Genomic DNA, 21927 nt, shown 5'->3' with positions numbered 1-21927 from the left:
TTAATAAGAAGATACTTTATAAAGACATTTAACAGTCTTTATACAAACAGTCTCGACAAGTCGATCCACGAACGCTGTGCTCAGTGAGCTTGTCGATAGGAATTAAGTTTGTGAAATCTAATTACATGGAATTGCATGGATCGACTTGTCGAGACTGTTTTTCAAGATGGCGGATGTCTGTATACACGTAATGTACTGTCTTTATAAAGTATCTTCTTATTAAACAGTTGGTACACTTAAAAGTTCTCAATGCTTCGGTTTGCATGTAGGGACCGTCATTATGCCACCGTGTTAGTGTGAGGCTATTTTGAGCCTTGTTTGTGGTATTAACTTTTAACCAAGTTTTAGGGAACTTGATGGTACCCTAAAATAATAGAAACCATCCCAGAAATTCTAATAGATAGATGGTTAATATGAAAATTGTAGTCGTTTTAATTGGAAACTATAAAAGTCTGTACTTGTTGTGGATCTTCACTAGTAATGTGTTTGGCTCTGTGGTGGGAAGTTATCTGAACGATAGAAAACAAAAATACACCATTAAATCCTACTGAAATTAGGCCTAAACACACTTCGCTGCTGGTAAACAGCTTATGGTTCATAATGTTAGTGTAATAAGCCATGACGAAGAATTTATATTAAATCTATTAGTCGAGTTAAGGACAACCACATTTACATTTTGTGTGAACTATGCCTTTAAGAGTATAACCCAAAGTACCACAGAGTAGTAAGTAACTCATACTCAGGGCCAAAACTGGAAATCTTACAACCCAAGTCCTTGACCATCATGCTACTACCACCCACAAATCATGCGACACAAAGTATTAAGGCTATTGAGAGGGATGTGTGTTCCTGTATATGATTTATATAGCTGTCAAATGTAACCGGCACATGACTGTTATTTGATCTAGAGAGAGAGGAGATAAATGCCAAACTCTTCCTCTCACCCTTGCTGGGATTTTCTCGCTCTGTCTCACTCTTAATAAGATGACCAAGGCTCACAACCCCCTTTCCTCTTCTACACACACATGCACTGGCCCCCCAGCACACAGAGGATGATAGATGGCTTGGGGGAGAATGGGAAAAAAGGAAGACCGGCAGGATGGATGGAGCCAGCAGATAAAGGAGTGGAAAGTAGGCTAGGAAAACGACGTTAAAAGAAATGGCTTTTTGTTAAGGAAACACTCTCCACAAGGAAACCTCCACAGATTTCCACAGAATTTGAATGCCCTAGGTCATTCATTCATGTCTAGGTCATTCATAAAGACCTAGAGAATCCCTTGCAGGATTTTTTATTAATAATTAAAGCCAGTGGTGAACTATAATAGCTATATTCACGCCCTCTTATCAATTCAAACCTGTATAACTTTCTTTCTTCTGCAGAACACAAAAGAAGATATTTTGAAAAATGTTGGTAACAGAACAGCACAGCCACCTATTTACTTCTATTGTAACAAATGCAAGTGAATGGGGGGCTGTTAACAACATTCTTTTAAATATCTTATTTTCTTTTCTGCGGAAGAAAAAGTTATCCTGCTTGCTGTGGCAAAACATTTAAAGCACACATTTAAGATAAGGGAGAAAGAAACACAGGTCAAATATTAAACAGACTATAAATTCCTATATGTAATATTAATACGTTTACATTTATCAGACGCTACCCAGGGCAACATACATCCCCTGGGATCGAACCCACAACCTTGTGTTGTTAACAAAATGCTCTTTCCACTGAGCTACAGGAAAACTTAACAAAGTAAAGCTTTATAACAAATAAATAAATAAAGCAGCCCCCGGGCCAGGCAAACAGTGCAAAACAGTATGCAAACGGTGGCGAGGAACCCAAAACTCCAATGGAGAAAAAAAAACATTCAGGAGAACCCATGATAGCATATGACGTAGTTTAGAAATGTATTCAGGTTTGAAACAACTAAAGAGTGAGTAATTCATGACAGAATTGTCAATTTTGGGTGAACTATCCCTTTAATTGATAATGAAATGGCAGACAATTACCAGTACATTTTCAGTCTTTTTTTGCAATGTGGTTAAATGCGTTTTACCAATTAGACTGCAATCTTCTGTTTAGCCTTTTTTTATTTCAATTTCACACGATTCAGCAAAATTGCCCTCTCAATGTAAAAAAAAGTGCTCTCTGGGCCTTGGATTTGGTTCTCTGCAACCACAAAGGTTAATATGCATGTATGTAGCACTTGAGACAAAATAAACATAATTTAAGTGTAAGACTCAAAGTGAAATTTTGTTTCTTCATCCCAGTGGGACAGTTCCTCAATGAAAAACCATGTGAATCGTACAAAAAATATAATGAATGAGCAAGACAACATTGGAACTTTAGTTCAGCTGTAGTATCTGAAGATAAAACTGTGACATTGTTTTTTTTCTTTTTTTTTCACTTTTTGCTCAAAGGCTACTGGTCATTTAGTGTTAGATTTATTTTTATTACGTGTGGGTTCATTTTCTTTAGTTGAACCTTTTTGCAGAGGGCTCTTCTTGTCGTAAAGGCATGCTCTCTTTGCAATGTATTTCCCAAATGTATTGTCCAAAAACTTCAGTTGAATTAATGGTATTTCAATTAGACTATATAATGTATAATTTGTGATCATGGGGTTGCAATGCTTCTCTTTTGGGTATTAATAGTTACACTATTATCCATAAAAGATAATTATTACTTTACTTTACATACTATCTAGAGGTTAAAAGTAAAAGGGAGAGTAGTTTCAGAGGCAGAAGAAGTTGTTACAATTTCAATAAAGGTATTGAAGAAAAAAAAAGTCTTCTTTTGAAAAACACACAGTGGTGAATCATGCACAATAACAGCAGGAATGTATATCCAGTTAAATCGAGTCGATCTTAGTCTCTCTCGCTCAATTGAGTGTTTTTAAGTGCATCTTTTCCTCCCAGGGTAATAACATCACTTATATTCATTTTTTTAAATAACAGTTGCGCAGCTTTTGCATCTATGTGTATGTGGGTGTTGATGCAGGGTGTGTTTTGGGACTGACACAGAATGGTTATTTTACACTGCCTGAGGGTGTTCAGGTAAAGATTAAATCAGAGACTCACTTATCTTGTCTGTCATCCAGAGAACGAGACATTCAAATGTAGGGCGGCGCAGGGGAGAAGTTATAGTATGAGTTCAGATTCTGACATACTTGTATGTATTTATGTGTGAACAAAATTCCAATGGGGGCTAAGTACTTTAATAATTTTCCTCCACAGCTTCTTAGTCTCTCTAACCGATAAGTCTTCTTTAATCACTTAACTTCATCAAACAGTAGCCAAAGATATTCCTCTAACTTCAAGCAACTGTCCCAAAACTGTACTGAAACAGTACTTTTTGTACTGAAATGCTTTGTTTATATGCAAGTGTGTTATATCTTTGGAATGCTACTTGCTTTATTTGTTGTGACATTTTGATTTCATTGCAATTACATGAATTATCGGGTATCGCTTAAGTGTCCAAATAATTTTTTGAGCTACTGTATCACAAGTACTTCACAAAAATATCTGAATGTTGTATAAATGTTCAAGTCAGTTTTGTGCTTGGTGGCAGACACTGAACTTATTTAAAGAGCATTTAGGCATTCCTTCTGCCCAAATATAGCAAATCATATATTCACCATTAAGATGATAAACTAGTCACGGGGCGGGACTTCCTCCCTGTTGTATGATGCCAGGCACGTTGTCCATCTCGCTTGACTGCTGATGACATTATTAATCCATTCATCTATTTCTTTCCCTCTATAGGATTACCTGGAGTGCATCAGTAACCAGTCTCTTCTGCTGCTCGGGGATGAGGAACGGAATTCTTTGTTTGGAAATATCCGTGACATCTACCGTTTTAACAGGTATACATTTCAGTGACTGCTTGCTTTAATAACAAAAACACCAGTTTAGAAAAGAATAACTTTGACAAATAATCTAGTTTCTTTAAAATGAGGATTGGGTTTGCGTATCATGTTGGTGACACAGAAAAAAACAGATAAAAGCAGATTAAAGCAAAATAAATTAAAATTCTAGAAATGTATTAAACTCGCAAGAGCCTATGTGGCCTTTTTGACCATCACTCCACACACAAGCGGAAGTACAGTCACACCAAATTCTCATTTCTGACTGTGTTTTAGCCCCCACACAGCCATAAAGCAGAAGTTTCCACACACACTGTTCAATTCATGGAAGTGGACCTTTTTCTTAAAACAAATACAATATACAATACCGCTCATGCTGGAAAAGAATGTGAATAGTTTCAGAACAGCTCAACCCACTCTCGGATATGAGTAATATTATCAATATCATGTAATGCGTGTTTGTTTTTCAGTGATCTGCTTCACGACCTGGAGAAATGTAATGCCGACCCAGTTGCTATTGCCAAGTGTTTCGTAGCAAAGGTAACTCTTTCTTTCAAGACACTTTAATTCTCAACTTCAAAACAAAACAATGAAAACTGCAAACCCATAAGACTTTCTTCTTCTCTATGGAACAGGAAAGGTTCCAAAAATGTTCTCTTAAATATTCAAGAACTTTATTAGTACCAAATAGTATCAAGGTGGATATGCAAATAACTTCTAAGAGATAGTGGACAAAATGATTTCAGGCAAAAAGTTATGATATATAGAAGAAGTTGTATTGACGGGTTAATTGGATGCACATGCCTGGCCCGAAGTTAACTACAGGTCGGTATTTATTTATAACTATAACTATTTATATTTTATTTTATTTATCATAATATTAATTTATATCATTTTTTGTATAATAATTGTATTAAATAAAAAATATATTGAATTATATTGTTTATACTTTGTTTATACAAACATTGGTTTAATGGTCTCTGTACATTAAATGCATTCAAGTTTAGCTTAGTAACCCAAAAACATATTGGCAAGACATACTTTTAAATTGCTAGCTAATGTAATTTGGCTTTATTTTAATGTAATTTATTTGCTTGTAATCAGAAATAATCTCCAGGGATTCTATTCTTTGCGGATGTGTAGCGGAAGTAAAGTTTGGACTACAAAAGCGCACATGCACAGTAACGTTTGTGTATGTTGTGGTTAATTAAAATGTATTTCTATAGCTCTTTTTTTACAATTTTGCATTGTTGAAAAGTAAGTTTGCAGTAAAAACATAGTACAGTCAGTAGACACGTCAAACAAAAAAAAAATCATAGAAACCAAGAAAAATATGAAATGCATATACTACTCTTCTTTGTTTTAAGTATAGGTTAGATGTATACAATAGCAGTACTATCTATAAAATTAATTGAAAATTATCCATACAATTATCTTCAAAGTGTATCATATGCTCCATAATATGTATATGCAACTCTAACTGTAAAAGTATTTTTCTGAACTATTCTAATCAGTTTAATGCATGTTTTAATTAGTTTCCTACCTCAAGTGTTTCTATTGACTATAGCATAATAATATGTACTTGACAGCATGTTTTATAGCTCTAATTAACACCAACTGGAATATTTACTTCAGTGTGTTTTGTTGTGTGTTTTTTTGTTTTGTTTTGTTGGAGTTAGTGTTTTGGTGTTAGTTGGCTTACAAGAACTCACATAGAGCCAAAAAATACACGCGCACACACACCCAGCAAAGCCCCAAGCACAAACATGCATTTAGATGTCTGCTGTGTGTGTTACTTACATTTGTGAGGAAATGTGTGGTTTTACTTCTGTATGGAAAAATAGCAGAGAGAGAGAGAGAGAGAGAAAGGGAGCGTGTGGGAAAACGAGAGAGATGCTATGATTAACAGACAGACATCTTAAAGTGGTGGTTTCTCCAACTTTACATTCCTTACTGCGTTTACTGCATTTCTTCAACACTATGAAACCCACTGTTTCTATCCTCTCATTCCACACACACATTTTCAATACTGTCACAATTACAACCATTTTTTCACTTACTTGACCATCATTTTGGGGGCCTGAAAATGCTAACTTCTTAAACTGGTTTTCAAAGTGTACTTTTTTGAAAGTGATACAGTTATGTATAATGTAAAATAGATATTTAAGCGCACAGTTTAAGGTTGGAGTAACTTTTTCAAGTTGGATAAAAATTATCCTCAGACGTTAAACAAATCAGACAAAATGACTTTTCACAAATTTAAAGGGGGAAAAGTTATGTTTTAGAGGCTGTATACTCACGTATACATAAACTAAAATCACGTTTGGCTGTATGTGTATGCGTGTGGTCCTTGTTAACCCTACAGTATCAGGACCAAATGTCCTAACTAAGATAATAAAAAATTGACAGTGAATAGAAAAACAGCTTGTGATTAAAACTAAATGCTGTTTATTTAAAATGTAAAAATGCAGAAAGGTTTGTGTGAGTGTTTGGATTATTTATGGAAAGTCCCCATTTAGCTTGTAAACCCAAACATGCGTGTGTACTGTGTCAAGGTATTAGTCAGCCAGTTCAGCGGTTTTGATAACACAAAGGAGCTTCAGGATTCCAGTAAGAGTGTGGGCTTTTGTTACATCTGATTCCTATCAAAGCTTCTGTGCAGAACGCTGTCTCTCTCTCTTTTTCTCAGTCTCAAGGACAAACGCTGACTCTGTGTATTTCTCTGAGAGCTTTAACTAGCCTCCACCTGCTGTGTGCGGCTCTTTAGTTCATACTGCACATCCCAACTGGCACTTAAAAACAGATACTGTACCTTCAGTTCCGGATGCTGATTGGCCTGTGCATAGTTACAAAATTCAAAGTAAAACATCTTTGCTTTTTAGTAAACATCTATTAATCTGGCTTGTATGCAAATGACTGTGCAGCACCCATAATGGAAAATAAAGTAACAAAAAAAATCTATTTCACCTCAATCTTTCCATATTGGTTTAGTACAGTGATAAGTAAGATTAAGATTTAGGAATAGGTTTTGCTTTCTCCATAGTCTAGGAGTTTTGTGTGACAGAAAGAATCTTTCTCCTCTATTAATTTAAAATAGCGTGCTTTGTTGTCTAAGACTGTTATGAAGTATACATAAGATACACAAGATGTGGAATGGATGTGGAAACAATGTGAATCAGACAAGAAGAACCACTTAGTGTGAAGCTGGAATATCTGATAGCTGTGCTGATAGCTATACAGGGACACATTCAATAGTAAAATATTGTGTATATGTGTGTACTGTTACTGTACGTGTGTTGGTTAGAAAGGCTCTGAGGGCATATGTGTGTAAGCTGGCGGGGGCGGTCAAGAGAGGAGATGTTAGAGGAAGAGGATAAATGGCTCTTTGATATCGGGCGCTCTGTACTTTTCCAACAGCTTTGATGTTCATAAAGGCGGAATAAGAGCTAAAGAGATGGTAGATGAAGGAGCAAAGCCGAAAGATTTAATCAGAGCATGCTCACATCTACAATTACTGTAAACACAACATCAGTACACTATTATTACCCTTACTGCAACCACTCTAACTCTCTCTCTTTGCGTGGGTGTGTCCATACTGTTACGCCCCTTCCCTAATAATGCATCATCCTGCTATGACCTATAGGAGAAAGTTTGCCTGGCTTTCTAAACGAGGGCATAAAATACTAAATATTTGTTTTAGACAAATATGATCATTATTAACGATCACTTAGGGTGATAGTTCATCCAAATATGAAAATTCTGTCATCATTTACTCTTGTTATTTCAAACCTGTATGATTCTCTTTATTCTGCAAAAGAATATATTTTGATGTTGTTAAATGTTAATGTTTTGTGTCCATACAATAGAAGTGAATGGGGTCCAGTGCTGTTCGGTTACCAATTTCTTTAAAATATCATCTTTTGTGTTTTGCAGAAGAAAGAAAGTCATACAAGTTTGAAATTACAAGAGGGTAAACTATTACTTTAATGCTAAGCTGCATTTAGGACGATAACTGCATCTATGAAGCAGAACAGCAGCATCCACACCACTTTGAATGAATGATAAATTAGCTAGTTTAAATGGCTTGCACTGTTAAAACTATCACTTAGCAATCACTATTCGAACCAACCACATCACCCCAGCATGGTGGTAACTTTTGCACAGGTTTAACTGGTTCAGCTTACCTTGGTCCAAAGCGGGATTCAAACGGCCGTCAAAGTTGGCACTGGACTCGGGCTAAAATACACTACAAGACTTTTGCCCAGATTTTCAGTCTGGACTTGTTGCAAAAGTCTGTGCCAGTCTGCAGATCTTATCAGTTAGTGTGATTCTATTTGAAACTTTCATAAAGCCTGAAAGTGTATGATGTCAAGTTCAGATTTTAAAAGTCTTGTAGTGTATTCCAGCCATTAGTAACACAATATTAAACTCTACAACAATAGCTCCCAACATTAGTGCATCTCTTTAGATCGATGATTAAGGTTTGTACAATTTTGGTACATATGGGTACAGTGATGTCTGCAAATTTGAGTAAGTAAGCATTTTTAAAATAAAGTACATTTTAGTGTTTCACATTTTCTTACTAACACAAATCTCCAAATCGTGTTTTTCAGAGTGAAGACTTCCATATATACACACAGTACTGCACAAATTATCCAAGGTAAGTTATACTTTCTGCGGTTTGTTGTTTTTAACATAACTTCCCCTGGTTTGTTGTGTATCACCATCTGTCTTATAGACTGTGTGTTTGTGTGTGTGTGTGTGTGTGTGTGTGGAACGTGAGACTTCTGAGAGTGTGTGCTTATATTATTCATTGTGTGAGCATGTGTGTAACTCCACTGGAGTCTTGGAGTCTGTTCCTATACATTTCCTCCCGAGGGAAACCCCCTGCACTCCTGTTTGTCCCTCTCTCTCTTACCCTCTTATTCTCTCTTTCGACATATTCAATCTGTCCCTTTGTATTATTAATTTATAGATACTATGAATATTTGTTTTACTTAAGGTTGTGCACCTAATGGCAAGAATACACTACAATACTCTTCTTTTACACTACAGATTTTTTTTAACTAGACATCGTACACTTGCCAACTTTATTCAAATTTTAGATAGAAACACATTAACTGATCAAATCTGCAGACTGGCACAGACTTTCTGCAACAAGTTCAGACCGAAAATCTGGGCAAAATCTGAGCAAGTCTTGAAGTGTATCTTAGCTTTAAAGCAGTGACTAGCTGACATGATATAAAAATAAATAGTATGACCATTCCAGACACATAATTTTCAGTCAGACATTAACCATCACAGGACATCATGATACCAGCACTTTCTATTTTTGATTTTGTGTAATACTTCATACACAGTAGGTATCGTTCAGACAGACAAGTGGACCAGACTTTATGCCAATACCAAAAATGTGTCTATGAGAGACTGGCATGAAAATATAATAAAAATGTTTAGTGCACCTTAATCTCAAAAAATGTGAAAGGTTTTGCATATTAAATCTGACATTTTCAATCTTTTCCTTTAATTAAACACAAGCCTCAAACACAGCAGCACGTGCTATCAAAAAGTGGCTACTTTTAATTGGAGGACAAATGTTATGTGATGTGATGTGGTTTAGTAGTCGTGTCATTAAATTCCGCATGGTGCGTGTGTACATGAAAAGATTTTTGTCCGGGCCTTCCCGACCCTCTCTCCACACCCTCACACAGCTGTTGACCCTAACCAAGGTCATATGGCACGCTCCCACACACACACATACAGTAATAGTCCTCAAGGCGATGTCTGTATATCTCGGTGATACCCGGGTCATATTTCCCGTTGGGACAATGTGAAGTCTGTGTGCAGGACGCTGGAATGTGAACGCTTGCACACGCACATACAGTTCATCTGTCCCAGTGTTCTTAGAGGCGGTGCACCGAATCCAATAAACTGTAAAAGCTGTGTTTTGACCAAAGGGCTTGACCTGACATTCTCAACCGTGAGTGATTCCAAGGGTGCTTTAAAGTTTGTTATTTTTCAAATTATAGAAAATAAATGAGAAATGGTTTTCGCCATTTTGACAGAAATGATCTTTCTGATTGTCAAAAATAATAAAACGTGTCATAATTAATGTGAGGAACTGCATTTGTGGTAGAGAGGTCATCCAATTGCACATCATTAAAATAAATAAATGGCTTAGAAAAGTAAAACTACTTCTGAGAAAGGACTAGCATCATTTGTATGCAGATGCTACTTGAATTGAATGCTTTTACTTTATTTGGTCACACTTCAGTATAGGAGGCAATTCTCGCTATTAACCAACCACTACCTACGACTTTTCCCCCGGTAAACTGTTGCTTATTAATACCTAGTAAGGTTGTTAAGGTGAGTAGGATTAGGGATGTACACTGTCAGAAAAAATGTGTACCTTTAGGGGTGCAATGGCTTTACACTGGGGCAGTACCCTCAAAGTTACATCCATTGTACCCTTTCCCTTGGGTGCATTTCAGTACACTGAAAGAATGTACCTTTCAAAGACAAATTTTTACCTTTGATTACTAATTTGTAGCTTATACTGCTATGAAACCATGTACTCTATAGAGTATGGTCGTACAGAATATGTGGTTTATAATTTCTAATAAACTATACATGCCAATAATAGGCATGATAATAACAACTAGTTAATAATGAGAATTGCCCCCCCCCATACTGAAGTGTTACCCTATATTTATATATGTAAAGCATAATAACTGGTTGCTATTCCAGTATGTGTAAACTTTCTATGTTTTTTTTTTTTGTGTTGAGACTAATTCTGCTTGTATGAGTGCCTCTGCAGGAGTCTCTTATACCAGAATGCATATAAAAGAAATGCTGATATATCGATAACATGTTCATTTGCATGTACAGGTCTGTTGCTGTCTTAACAGAATGCATGCGGAACAAAACGGTGGCGAAGTTTCTCCGAGAGCGTCAAGAAAGTCTTAAACACTCCCTTCCTCTCGGCTCCTACCTGCTTAAACCTGTCCAGAGAATCCTAAAGTACCATCTACTTCTGCATGTACGTTCACAAACACACTTCTCCTACAAAAATTACTATTTAGTCTGTACTGACTAGTAGATCATTTCCACTTGACTAGACGGTAGATTGACTTCAATAGTGTTGGTTTTGTGTGGTTAAGCCATTTACCCAAAGTAATAAACAATACCAATGCTTGGCAAGAAACAACATAATGTGAAATATTAAATGTAAAATATTGCGGAATGTAAATAACATCCAGTTTTATTGTTTTTTACTTGTCTGAAGTAAATTTCGTCATGCTGCTCTATTGTTACTGAATTGTCGGACTCGTCTGTAATATTTCGAGTGTTGTGTCTTATAGGAGATCGCAACTCATTTGGATAAGGATTCAGAGATGTACGATGTGATCCAGGAGGCGATTGACACCATGCAGAGGGTGGCCTGGCACATAAATGACATGAAGAGAAAACATGAGCATGCAGTGAGACTGCAGGTAACAAACACATCTACATACATTCATGCTATTTACTGTAAAAATAAAACTAGATCACGTCTTGACAATCAACCCTAAAGGTAACATACAGCCACGTCACCAAGCTTCATCCTCCGGTTTTTAGGACCATAGAACATTCTGTTGAGGCCTATCAAACAAAAATGCATGTCAGCTTAGGTAAAAAGACTTTCTTTCTTCCGTCCTCGCTTTCACTCTTTCAGGAGATTCAGAGTTTGTTGACCAACTGGAAGGGGCCAGATCTCATTGGCTATGGTGAACTGGTTCATGAGGGAACGTTCCGTTTCCAGAGAGCCAAAAATGAGAGGACGCTGTTCCTGTTTGACAAACTTCTCTTGATAACCAAGAAAAGAGAAGAGACTTACACCTATAAAGCCCACATACTGGTAAGACTATATCCAGATGCTCATCGGTTTTCCGTGATGGAAAATCCAGCTCATACCAGGTGGTCAAGCTGAAACCGTAAAGTTTGGACTCGGTGACTGTTATTTTGATTCTAGCAGCTTAGCCAGTGTGGGAGAGCAGGATGAACTTGGCCCTGCCAGCTGATACTGCAGTTTCAAACTAGAGCAAATATGTTATTCAGAAACAAACAATACAATGTAAAAACAGGCTGATGTATGTAAGGGTGGACTCAAAGATACCAAGCTTTTGCTGGGCATTTCAGCAGGGTAGATGAAAAAAATTCTATCTTCTTCAATTTCTCTTTCCCATTGACATGTTTTACAGTGCTGTAATCTAATGTTGGTCGAGGTCATTCCTAAAGAGCCTCTAAGCTTCAGTGTGTTCCACTACAAGAACCCTAAACTTCAACACACTGTGCAGGTAAGCACAAATATTCACACACAAACAACATGTAACCTAAGATCAGTGGTTTGCGTTTAACACGCGGTGGAATGTCCAGCCTAAGGCCTGGCTTCTGACAGATGTCCAATCGCCTTGAACTTTCCTCCAGTAATAGCAGCCGCCCCTCTACCTACAGGCTTCAGCATGCATGCATAGGTGTGTGTGAGTGTTTGTTCAAGTCTCGCCTAAAGCCTATGCTGTTTCATCTGACCTGTGCGTTGGAGGACAGTCAAGCAGTCATGAAAATTATGAAGCGTTTGCCATGGAGTTACAAAACACCCATAAATCAGCTGAAATTGTTATCTCTGTAGCTGATACATGTTAAGTCAAATGTCATAACCTCTTGGGGTTAAAACATGCTTCGGTGAATCTCTGAAACTGTCAAAATGTCTGGGTCATACTTCAGGCCAAAATCTAAATAACAACAACAACAAAAAAGTGAAGGATTGAAGGTGGAGTTAGTTAAGATTGTATTGGACAATTTAACGATCAAATATAGAGAATAATTGTAATTGAGTACATTGAGCTATTATTTTTAAACACACTTCCGCAAACAATAAAGTTCCTATAGATAATTTCGGATAACATGCAAAAGAAACCGAGAAGAACCATTGCTTGGCTAAACTTGCCTTTTCAATATTTTCAATTTAGACTACAATTCCAAGCTCAACCGCTAGATGTCAATATACCAGACAGGTACTTTAAAACGATGAGCAATTCGACAAATCATTTATTTAATAAAATGAATGTACTATGTAATATAATTAGCATACAATAAAATAATGACATAAATTAATATAAAACTATTTAAATAATTAAATAGTTAAATTAAATAAATAGTTAAATTATTAGACCTTGAAAAATGATATATGAGCCCGCCAAATCACAGAGATACCGATTCCCATGAGCTTAAGATCACAGACAACCTCTCCAAGTATTACAAATGACTAGAGGTCCCCAGGTAATACTAATCTCATGCGAATTGTGTTTAGGGAATATCAAGCGATCTCTAACAAAGCAATAGTGACACATAGTACAAAAATGTTTTACTCACATAAGATTGCTTCACCACTCCTATCGGATCCAATATTGATGGCACAGCGTTGCTTTTTAATTTTAGTCATTCCACAAATCCAGTGTAGATCTCTGCCTTGTTCACAAAGGAATCCTCAGAGAAATGAAACGAACAAAGGCTACATGTTTATCCAACATGAACTGGAACAACTTTATAAATAAACTTCAACCATGCATTACTAATGTTGGAATCCGAAGGAAGGTTATGCAGCGAATGTATTCTTCCACAACCAGGGGTGGCACAATATTTAGCTATCTTTAACGGCATGTTTGTTTATTGCTTGCTCGCTCTATCTGGTTCCGTCCCACCTGTGTTACATCAGAATTTTCATGCGCGAACCAGTGGGCCTGACTAAAGAAGTAGTCTTTGATATTTTTCTGTGGACCTATATTTTATCTATTGACATTTTGTGTATGTTGTCTACAAGGTGACAGTTATCTTGAGTAACTAATTTTGGCAACACTGCTGTTACAGTCCATCACAACAGTTTGTTAGTCTCTGTTGGTGCTGACGTCCATGTAGTAGATGAAGTTGTTTGTTTTGACATCATTGATGTTCTGTGATTACTGGATGAACTAGTCACACTGGGTTTTATAGAGATGTCACGATAACTCATCTGATTGTGATGATACATCTGTAATCTATCTTTAGGCAAAGTCTCATCAGGACAAGAAAACGTGGGTCCTGCATCTAAAACGGCTGATCCTCGAAAACCATCCTGCCAAAATACCAGCCAAGGTTAAATTGATTACAGAAACACACTCACTCCCACATAGCCTGCCCTACATTGTCCTATCTATACTTGTGTAGAATTTAATCTCTGTTATGGCCATTCTAACTCAACTGTGTTGTGATAAAGTAGTTCATCTCGCCCAGTATGTAGAACATTGAAGGTGAGACAAAATTTTCTGTTCAGAGAAATGAGGGGACAGCGCCATCCAGAGGATTTTTGTAGTAATTTTGCTGGGAGAGAAAATATAAAAAAAACACAAAAAACATATGAATATATCAAAGATCTATTAAATGTTTAATCATTTTTTTATTTATTCATTTATTTTTAACAGAAATATGACCGTATTCTCTATATTTCCACAGGCTAAGCAGGCCATTCTGGAGATGGATACTGCAAGTGAGTTTCAAACTAAAAAACACATTTAACTATATTATTAAGTGGTGCATATGTTTAAAGGAACTAAACTTCAGATGCTATATTCAACTTTTTTCAGATCATCCAGGTTTTAACTACAACTCCGAGGGTGACAAGAGAATAAACACTAAAGAGGGGCCCTCTCCCCGGAGAACACGGAGAAAGACAGGTGGACATTACATTACATACATTACAAACAACAATTTTATTGATTTTTTTTGTTTCTCTGACTTACATTATCTCTCTCTTCAGAGCCCTTATCTAAATTACTGAAAAACTCGAAACACATCAGTAAGTACAATTGGTTTTAAAACTGATTCAGTAGAAAAAATGATGCCTGTAAGTGATGTTAATCGTTTAAATGTTTTTATTGTCTTTTTTTTGCTGTAGTATCCAGCCCAGATAAACAGAAGGTAAGAAACATCAAACTACAGCATGAATTGATTGCATCAGTCTGAAATAAATAAAAACACCAAATTTTTTTTAGCATGTTGTAAACATGAATTTGTTTCCCGCAGCGTTCTAGTTTAGGAGTCACGTTGCTGTCACCTGTGGCTCATTTGGGTTCTATCGGCCGATCACGTAGTCTTGTCAGCGAATCTCAAGAATCTCTGGAACCTGGTGATCACAGCGATGTAGACGAAGGACCGCATCCACAGGATGCTGATGATGAGGATGACACCGGTCTGGTTAGTGTGATTTGACATTTCATATCTGTTGCCGCTTAATTTATAAGCAGGTCAGTTTAAAATATTTTTTTAATTTCACTATTGTGCAAAACATTGACTCCATACTGCTGTAGGAGAGTTTTTCATTGTCTTTAAAACAGTACAATTTATACTGCATACAGCTCAAATTATCGTCAATGTCCTAAGAAGTGACTTTTGTACAACCAGGGATCAGGAGGTAAACTGCGAGTGCCAGGGAAGGGCAGCCGGAAAAGGCTGAACCAGCAGGTATCAGTGGACAGGATTGACCAGTGGAGAAACCACAACCTCACACATACTGATCTCAAGGTGAGAAGCACGTATACAGAGTATCAGCCACCTTGAGGATAACTGGCAAAGAATGTTGGAAATTGAAAATTGTTGGAATAGAAACATACAGGCTTAAGTTTTCCTTTTGTATTTATTTATAAATGCTCGTGGAATACCGCTTATAATTGTACATTATGAGTAACATGATTTAAAGTGATAGTTTACCCCAACATTTTTTCAATATTTATCTCTTGTCATTTTAAACATGTACACAAAAGAAGATTTTTTTAAGAATGTTGGTACCCTGACAATGGTTCCCATGTACACAAAACAAATGCAAGTAAAGGGCTACCGCGGTTGTTCAGTTACCAACACTCTTATCGTCTTTAGTGTTCTGCAGTATGTCATACAGGTTTGAAACAGGGTGATGAAATAATGACGGAATTTTCACTTTTGGGTGAACTATCCCTTTAAGGTTTCAATAGGATATTTCAAGTGAACAGTTTGATATGAATACATTATTTTTATAATAATAAAATGTTTTATTAATTTTTTCAGACCGCCAAAGAGTCATTGCAAAATGAGGCTGCCCACTCCCCTATTCTACTGGTGACTGGTCCTCCTGAAACAGAGGCAGTTGAACAACTCTCTCACATACTGGTAACAAGCATAGAACAGTCTGTTCGCAACATATGGACAGACCATCGAATCCGAAGGGCTATGTTTCCCACTCGCCAAAAAACTGTCCAAATCGATGATGACGAGGACATCTACCAGATGTTCCTGCCAACAGAGACTGATATAAGCAGTCATGATGCAGAGAGTGATCACGAAGCTGCTGACCATCCAGAAAGACCATGTAGCTGGCACGTAGAGCAGACTCAGTCATCCCAGCCTGACCTCCCTGCAAGCAGAGGCAAGGTACTTCGCAGGGCCAGTAGTGTCGGAGAAAAACAAAGTGAGCGACAAAGCCCTATGAAGCATGCATTACAAGAGGAAGAAATCAATCAACAGACTGAGTCTTCAAGCAATGAAATCTCAGGATCTTCATCTGCCGAGCAGTTAACGATTGATGATATCGAGAATGTTTATGACAACATTAGTTACGAGGAGCTTCAAGCCATGGGGCTGATTCGCAAAGACCATATTAACCAGGCCCTTCCTGAAGTAGCAGAGGTCAAACCAAGGATAGCACCACAAGTTATAATCACTCCAACGGAAAATGAGAGTTCATGTGAGAGCAATATGTCTGGTGGTCAAGAAGGGGAGCCGTTTGAGACGTGTGAGCTTCAAATCGTTGAAGATGAAGAGAATGTATATGACACCATCGTCTTCCAGGAACGGCCAGTCCTTTCAGCTGATATGGATCAGGGGGAACCAAAAATGCTGCAGACATCTGAGATAGATCTCATGGCTAGCCAAATTTTAGGAGGCTCTGTTTCTGAGGAAAGCCTCCATTCCAGAAACAACACAATATGTGATCAGTCTCAAAGTCCCTCTGCTCCATATTCTGATAAAGAAAATTCTCAACTTTCAACACCTGATCACATGTTGGAGCAAGTGGACGAGATATGGAATGATTTGGAAAATTACATCCGGAACAATGAAAAGAAACCAGACAAACTTCCCGCAGCATTTCCTGTTAGTGGAACAGACCCCAAGTCTCTGCAAAAAGCACATGATTTCCCACACAAAGACTCTACAAGAAACAAACACAGCTCCACAAGGAAAGCAACCAGGTTACAACAAAGACCTAATGATTCCCAAAACAAAGCACAAGAATCACCAAGCAAGAATGCCATTCCCCGGCAAAAGTCAAACGACTCTCCGTGCAAAATCCCCTTACAAAACCCCCTTTCAGCTAGTGCTCCACCTGAATCTCCCAACCCTTCAAACCACTCTCCATCTTTCCATATTCCCTTCATCAACATTCCAGATATCCTTTCAGAAAACAAATTGGAGGAGAATGATGAAGCATGTTCTCCTACTACAGCTCCTTCCTTTCCTTTGCCCTCCACCCCTGAGCCACAGCCTGGCACTGTAAAGAGCATCCGCAAAAAACTTGCAAGGTTAAGCAGTGGAAGCTTCCGTATGGATGATGAGGACATTCCTTCACAGAAGGAACCAGAGCTTCAGGTCCTGTTTCACAGTTTGGACCCAAGTCTGCTGCTGGGTGGAGAAGCTTGTGACCAAGTTCTTGACCTAGGGGAAAAGGGCAAGAACAGAGTGTTCCTTATGGCTAGGCAGTACAGCCATAAGATCAAAAAGGCTAACCAGTTACTGAAGATGAAGAGCATGGACCATGAACCCAGTTGTGCTCGCCTTAGGATAAGCAAACAGAAAGACCTGGCAGCCATTATGGAGGAGAAGAAACAAGGCGGTTCTGCTATTGGTAAGAGATGTTTGCATGGTTAAGGTCATTGTTTCCTAGTTTTGGAAAGTGCAATACATAGACATGAACAATAAAGGGTACAATTATTTCTTCTATCCAAAAGTAAGCCGTTGATTGGGTGAATCACCAGAAAAGTGTAAGATACAAGTTATTAGTTTATGTGAGTCATTTGCTTTTTAAATAATTAGTGGCTTCTTTCTTTATTTTGTGCAGGTGCAAGAATAGCTGAGTACTCTCAGTTGTATGACCATGTGGGTTTCAAGGGATCTCCCACCACTCCTCCACTACTAAAGTCATCTATCAGCATTGCAGGCCCCCATCCACTTTTCCACAACACCACCTCCTCACCTTCCTTGTCTGAGAGCTTTACACAAGAATCTGACTGGTTGAACTGTACATACAGTAATGGGGAACTTGCTGGTTTCCGCCGGCCAGCAGAAACACCAGCAAGCACTTCAGTCTCACCAAAAGGACTAACCCCTGCATGCTCAACCCCTGCCTTGAAGAAACTTCCACCCACTCCAATCATGCCGCTCAATCAGCGTTGGAGTGCCTGCGTGACGACACCATGTAAAGATGACTGTGATCACATTTACTCTTCAATAGGACCACGTATCAGTAAAGTTTCCTCCTACAATCGCTGCCAGTCCTCATCTTCACTGATAGACGAGACTCGAAAAGAGACTGGCACGGGGCTGTGCGATCAAATGTGTGAGGTGCATGGAAGTGAATCAAGGACACAGATGCCTCGACAACACAGCCTTCCTGAATACCCTGGCCAGGTAACCTCTAACCTCTCGATGCCCTGTGATATCACTCTGCGGGACTCACAGCAAGTACTGGTGCTGAATAGACAGGCACCACTGAATGCGCAAAGTGCCACTGAGAATTATCTGGCCAACTTTAAAGACAACGGAGATGACGATGATGACTACGTCGAGATCCGTTCGGAAGACGAGGCCGAAGAACAAAAACAAGAGATGCCCATACCGGCACAGCTGCACAGTTTGCCTGGAACTGCTGTTGACTACGGCAGTCAACCTCAGATCATGCAAACCCTGAGGAATGGACAGGAGGTTTCAAATAGCCCTGAGAAGACGCTGGAGGGATACCAGTGGAATGATGCCCACTGCAGTCAGGCTGTAAATCAGCCCAAAATTGTCCAGTCTATGAGAGAAAAGTTCCAGTGTCTCAGCTCTAGCAGTTTTGCATAAAAAAGCAGGAAGAAGAGACAACATGCCATTAAAATAAGACATGGCAAATGTACATTTCCACATGGAACATGTTACACGAATATGCAACACAGATCATATACTGTATACATCATTTTAATTGTAATGTACTTCAATAAGACAAAAAATAAACAACAAAAACAACATTGCATGTAAATGATGGATTCAGCATTCTTCTGCTCATGTTCACACTTGAATTCGGTTGCACACGGTAGCAGTTATAGATCTTTTAGTTATTTTACCTCTCTTTTCTTTTATGTATAGACCCATAACATAAAAAGCACAACTTTAATGTTTTCAAGATTGTTTTAAATTAGGCCAAAAGGTTGAATCGTAGGCATAATTCTTATATCAGACAATATTCTCATAAACTACTGGATATTCTTTAGAAGATCATGTATATACATATCACATCAAACTAGGATATGCCATATAAGGAGCACGTGATTGGTAAAAATTTGGCATCATTTGTATGTATGCTCAGAGAAAACCTTCATATGAAAATAAATAATGCCAAAATTTCATTCTTACTGTATAGAATTATTCCATTAGTAAATAAGATTTTGCAGGTGGTTGCATCTACAAGAAACTATGCTAACATCAGCCAGTGACAATTCAGTGTGTATATTGTAATATTTGCATGCCATGTTTGCTTGAGGCCAAGACTGCATAGAATCCATATACCTGTATATTTTACTATAATGTACATTAGATATATGTAAATATATCAGACTGGGATGCAATGTTTGCTGAAAAATCAAGTTCATGCTAAAATTATAGTCACAAACTACTACACCTAGCATAATATGAGTAAAAATTATTAGTGGTTTGATTTTTGTTTGATTTGCACTTGACAGAAGCACCACTAGGAAATGTAATTAGCCATAAAAACAGTAAAATGTAATTTATAGTGTCTTAATTTTAGGATAATTTGTTCATGGGGCCATGTTGGGGAATGTGAGAGTGAGGTGTTAAAAGCGTTCTGTAATTTAATGCACATTTGGATTAAATGTTTTTGTTTAAAATATTCAGCATTGGTTGTCTGCCCTCCCTCCACCTACAAATAAAACACTGGTTGGCTTACACTGTCTATCATGGCCAAGATTTTCATTAGCGATCTCAGCAGTGTAGTGTATTTTGTTCTTTATTTATTTTCTTCTGTTATGTTAAAATGTCTTTTTCACTTTGATGAAAGCATATTTATTAAATGTTTAAATTGGATTTTAAGCTGGTATGATTTTTAAAAGTTGGTTTTTAAAAGTGCTGTGAATATTGCATTTCTCCGTTTTTTTCTTTGTATGAGCACTGCTCAATAACCTTAAACCTTAACAAAATGTAAAATTTTAAGATCATTTATCAGACTTGACCTTCTGAATAACAGTGTACATAAATGGAATTAAAACATGGATCTATGAATGAAGTATGTTTATGTATTTGTTTCAGTAAATTTAGTTTTCTGTTTAACTGAAAGGGATTTTTATCCTTCATTTGAATTGTTTCTTGTGCACTTTTCCCCTTTTTTAAAATGAAATTAATGTTTGTAAAGATGTACATTTTCATGAGTATTCCCATTGACCTGTTCTCGTGAATTTAAATTAATTTTTGGCTTTTTTTATAACTGCCTTAGTTGTAATCGTTCGAATATGTGTTTTAGGCAACAAATAAACCTTCACTTAAAATGACAATTACATTGCCTTACAGTACCTTATTGCCTTACATTTTTCATATATGATTCTGTTAGCATTATTATTATTTATTTCAATTATAATCATAGGGGGTGGCTTAGTGGTTAGCACGTTCGCCTCACACCTCCAGGGTTGGGGTTTCGATTCCCGCCTCCGACTTCTGTGTGTGGAGTTTGCATGTTCTCCACGTGCCTCGGGGGTTTCCTCCGGGTACTCCGGTTTCCTCCCCTGGTCCAAAGACATGCATGGTAGGTTGATTGGCATCTCTGGAAAAAGTGTGAGTGAATGAGTGACTGTGTGTGCCCTGCGATGGGTTGGCACTCCATCCAGGGTGCATGGGCGCCGTAAAGGGGTGGAAGGTTAGGATGATTCTAAGGGCCCAGGCTGATTTAGGGCCCAGAAGAGCAGACCCCTTTTTATTTTCCTATTTGTAGGGGACCCAGAAATTTTGGTTTCCATAGGGCCCAGAATTTCTGGCGGCACCCCTGCCAGGGTGTATCCTGCCTTGATGCCCGATGACTCCTGAGATAGGCACAGGCTCCCCGTGACCCGAGGTAGTTCGGATAAGCCGTAGAAAATGGAATGGAATTATAATCATAGTTATTCCATTCCATTTTCTACAGCTTATCCAAACTACCTCGGGTCACGGGGAGCCTGTGCCTATCTCAGGAGTCATCGGGCATCAAGGCAGGATACACCCTGGATGGAGTGCCAACCCATCGCAGGGCACACACACTCACTCATTCACTCATTCACTCACACCCTACGGACAATTTTTTCCAGAGATGCAAATCAACCTACCATGCATGTCTTTGGACCAGGGGAGGAAATAATCATAGTTATAATCATTACAATTAGATATCATATTTGTATTGTTTCTTTTTATAGACTGTTGATAAAAAAGTTCATTCAAATATTTTTGGAAGTTTTGGAAGTAATAAAAACATTTTTGAATGTTTTATTGCAAACCTAAAATATTGTCAGAAAAGTGCTATACAAATGAATTAGCACAAAATTCTTAACCAATTACTTAACATAATTATAATTTGAATATATAACTCAAAAAAAGTTTGAGTATGCCTTAAAACTAAATAAAACTCTAAAGGTATAGTATTGGCTACATATAAGCTAAAATATTGCAATGATTTTAGATATTTCTTAATCACAACATAGTTTCGTTTGTGTTATTTTATAATTTTAAT

At 37.6% G+C, this 21927-nt stretch overlaps 1 protein-coding gene across 1 annotated transcript in view; it reads left to right on the top strand.

The window, feature by feature from the left end:
• Positions 1-20725, top strand: part of LOC130409112 (pleckstrin homology domain-containing family G member 1) — a 38273-nt gene extending 17548 nt beyond the window's left edge. The window contains 16 exon segments of the mRNA XM_056732775.1: positions 3760-3860; positions 4331-4400; positions 8474-8520; positions 10749-10899; positions 11222-11353; positions 11575-11757; positions 12101-12196; positions 13944-14030; positions 14388-14421; positions 14519-14608; positions 14692-14730; positions 14830-14852; positions 14958-15128; positions 15336-15455; positions 15975-17808; positions 18022-20725. Coding sequence (XP_056588753.1) covers positions 3760-3860; positions 4331-4400; positions 8474-8520; positions 10749-10899; positions 11222-11353; positions 11575-11757; positions 12101-12196; positions 13944-14030; positions 14388-14421; positions 14519-14608; positions 14692-14730; positions 14830-14852; positions 14958-15128; positions 15336-15455; positions 15975-17808; positions 18022-19022 — 4179 coding nt within the window. The 3' untranslated portion in view covers positions 19023-20725.
• Positions 20726-21927: the final 1202 nt, after the last annotated feature.

This window comes from Triplophysa dalaica, chromosome 20, assembly GCF_015846415.1.
Source record: "Triplophysa dalaica isolate WHDGS20190420 chromosome 20, ASM1584641v1, whole genome shotgun sequence".
NCBI classification, from domain to species: Eukaryota; Metazoa; Chordata; class Actinopteri; order Cypriniformes; family Nemacheilidae; genus Triplophysa; species Triplophysa dalaica.
Note: the sequence above shows the minus strand (reverse complement) of the source record. Positions and strands in the feature narration are given on the sequence as shown.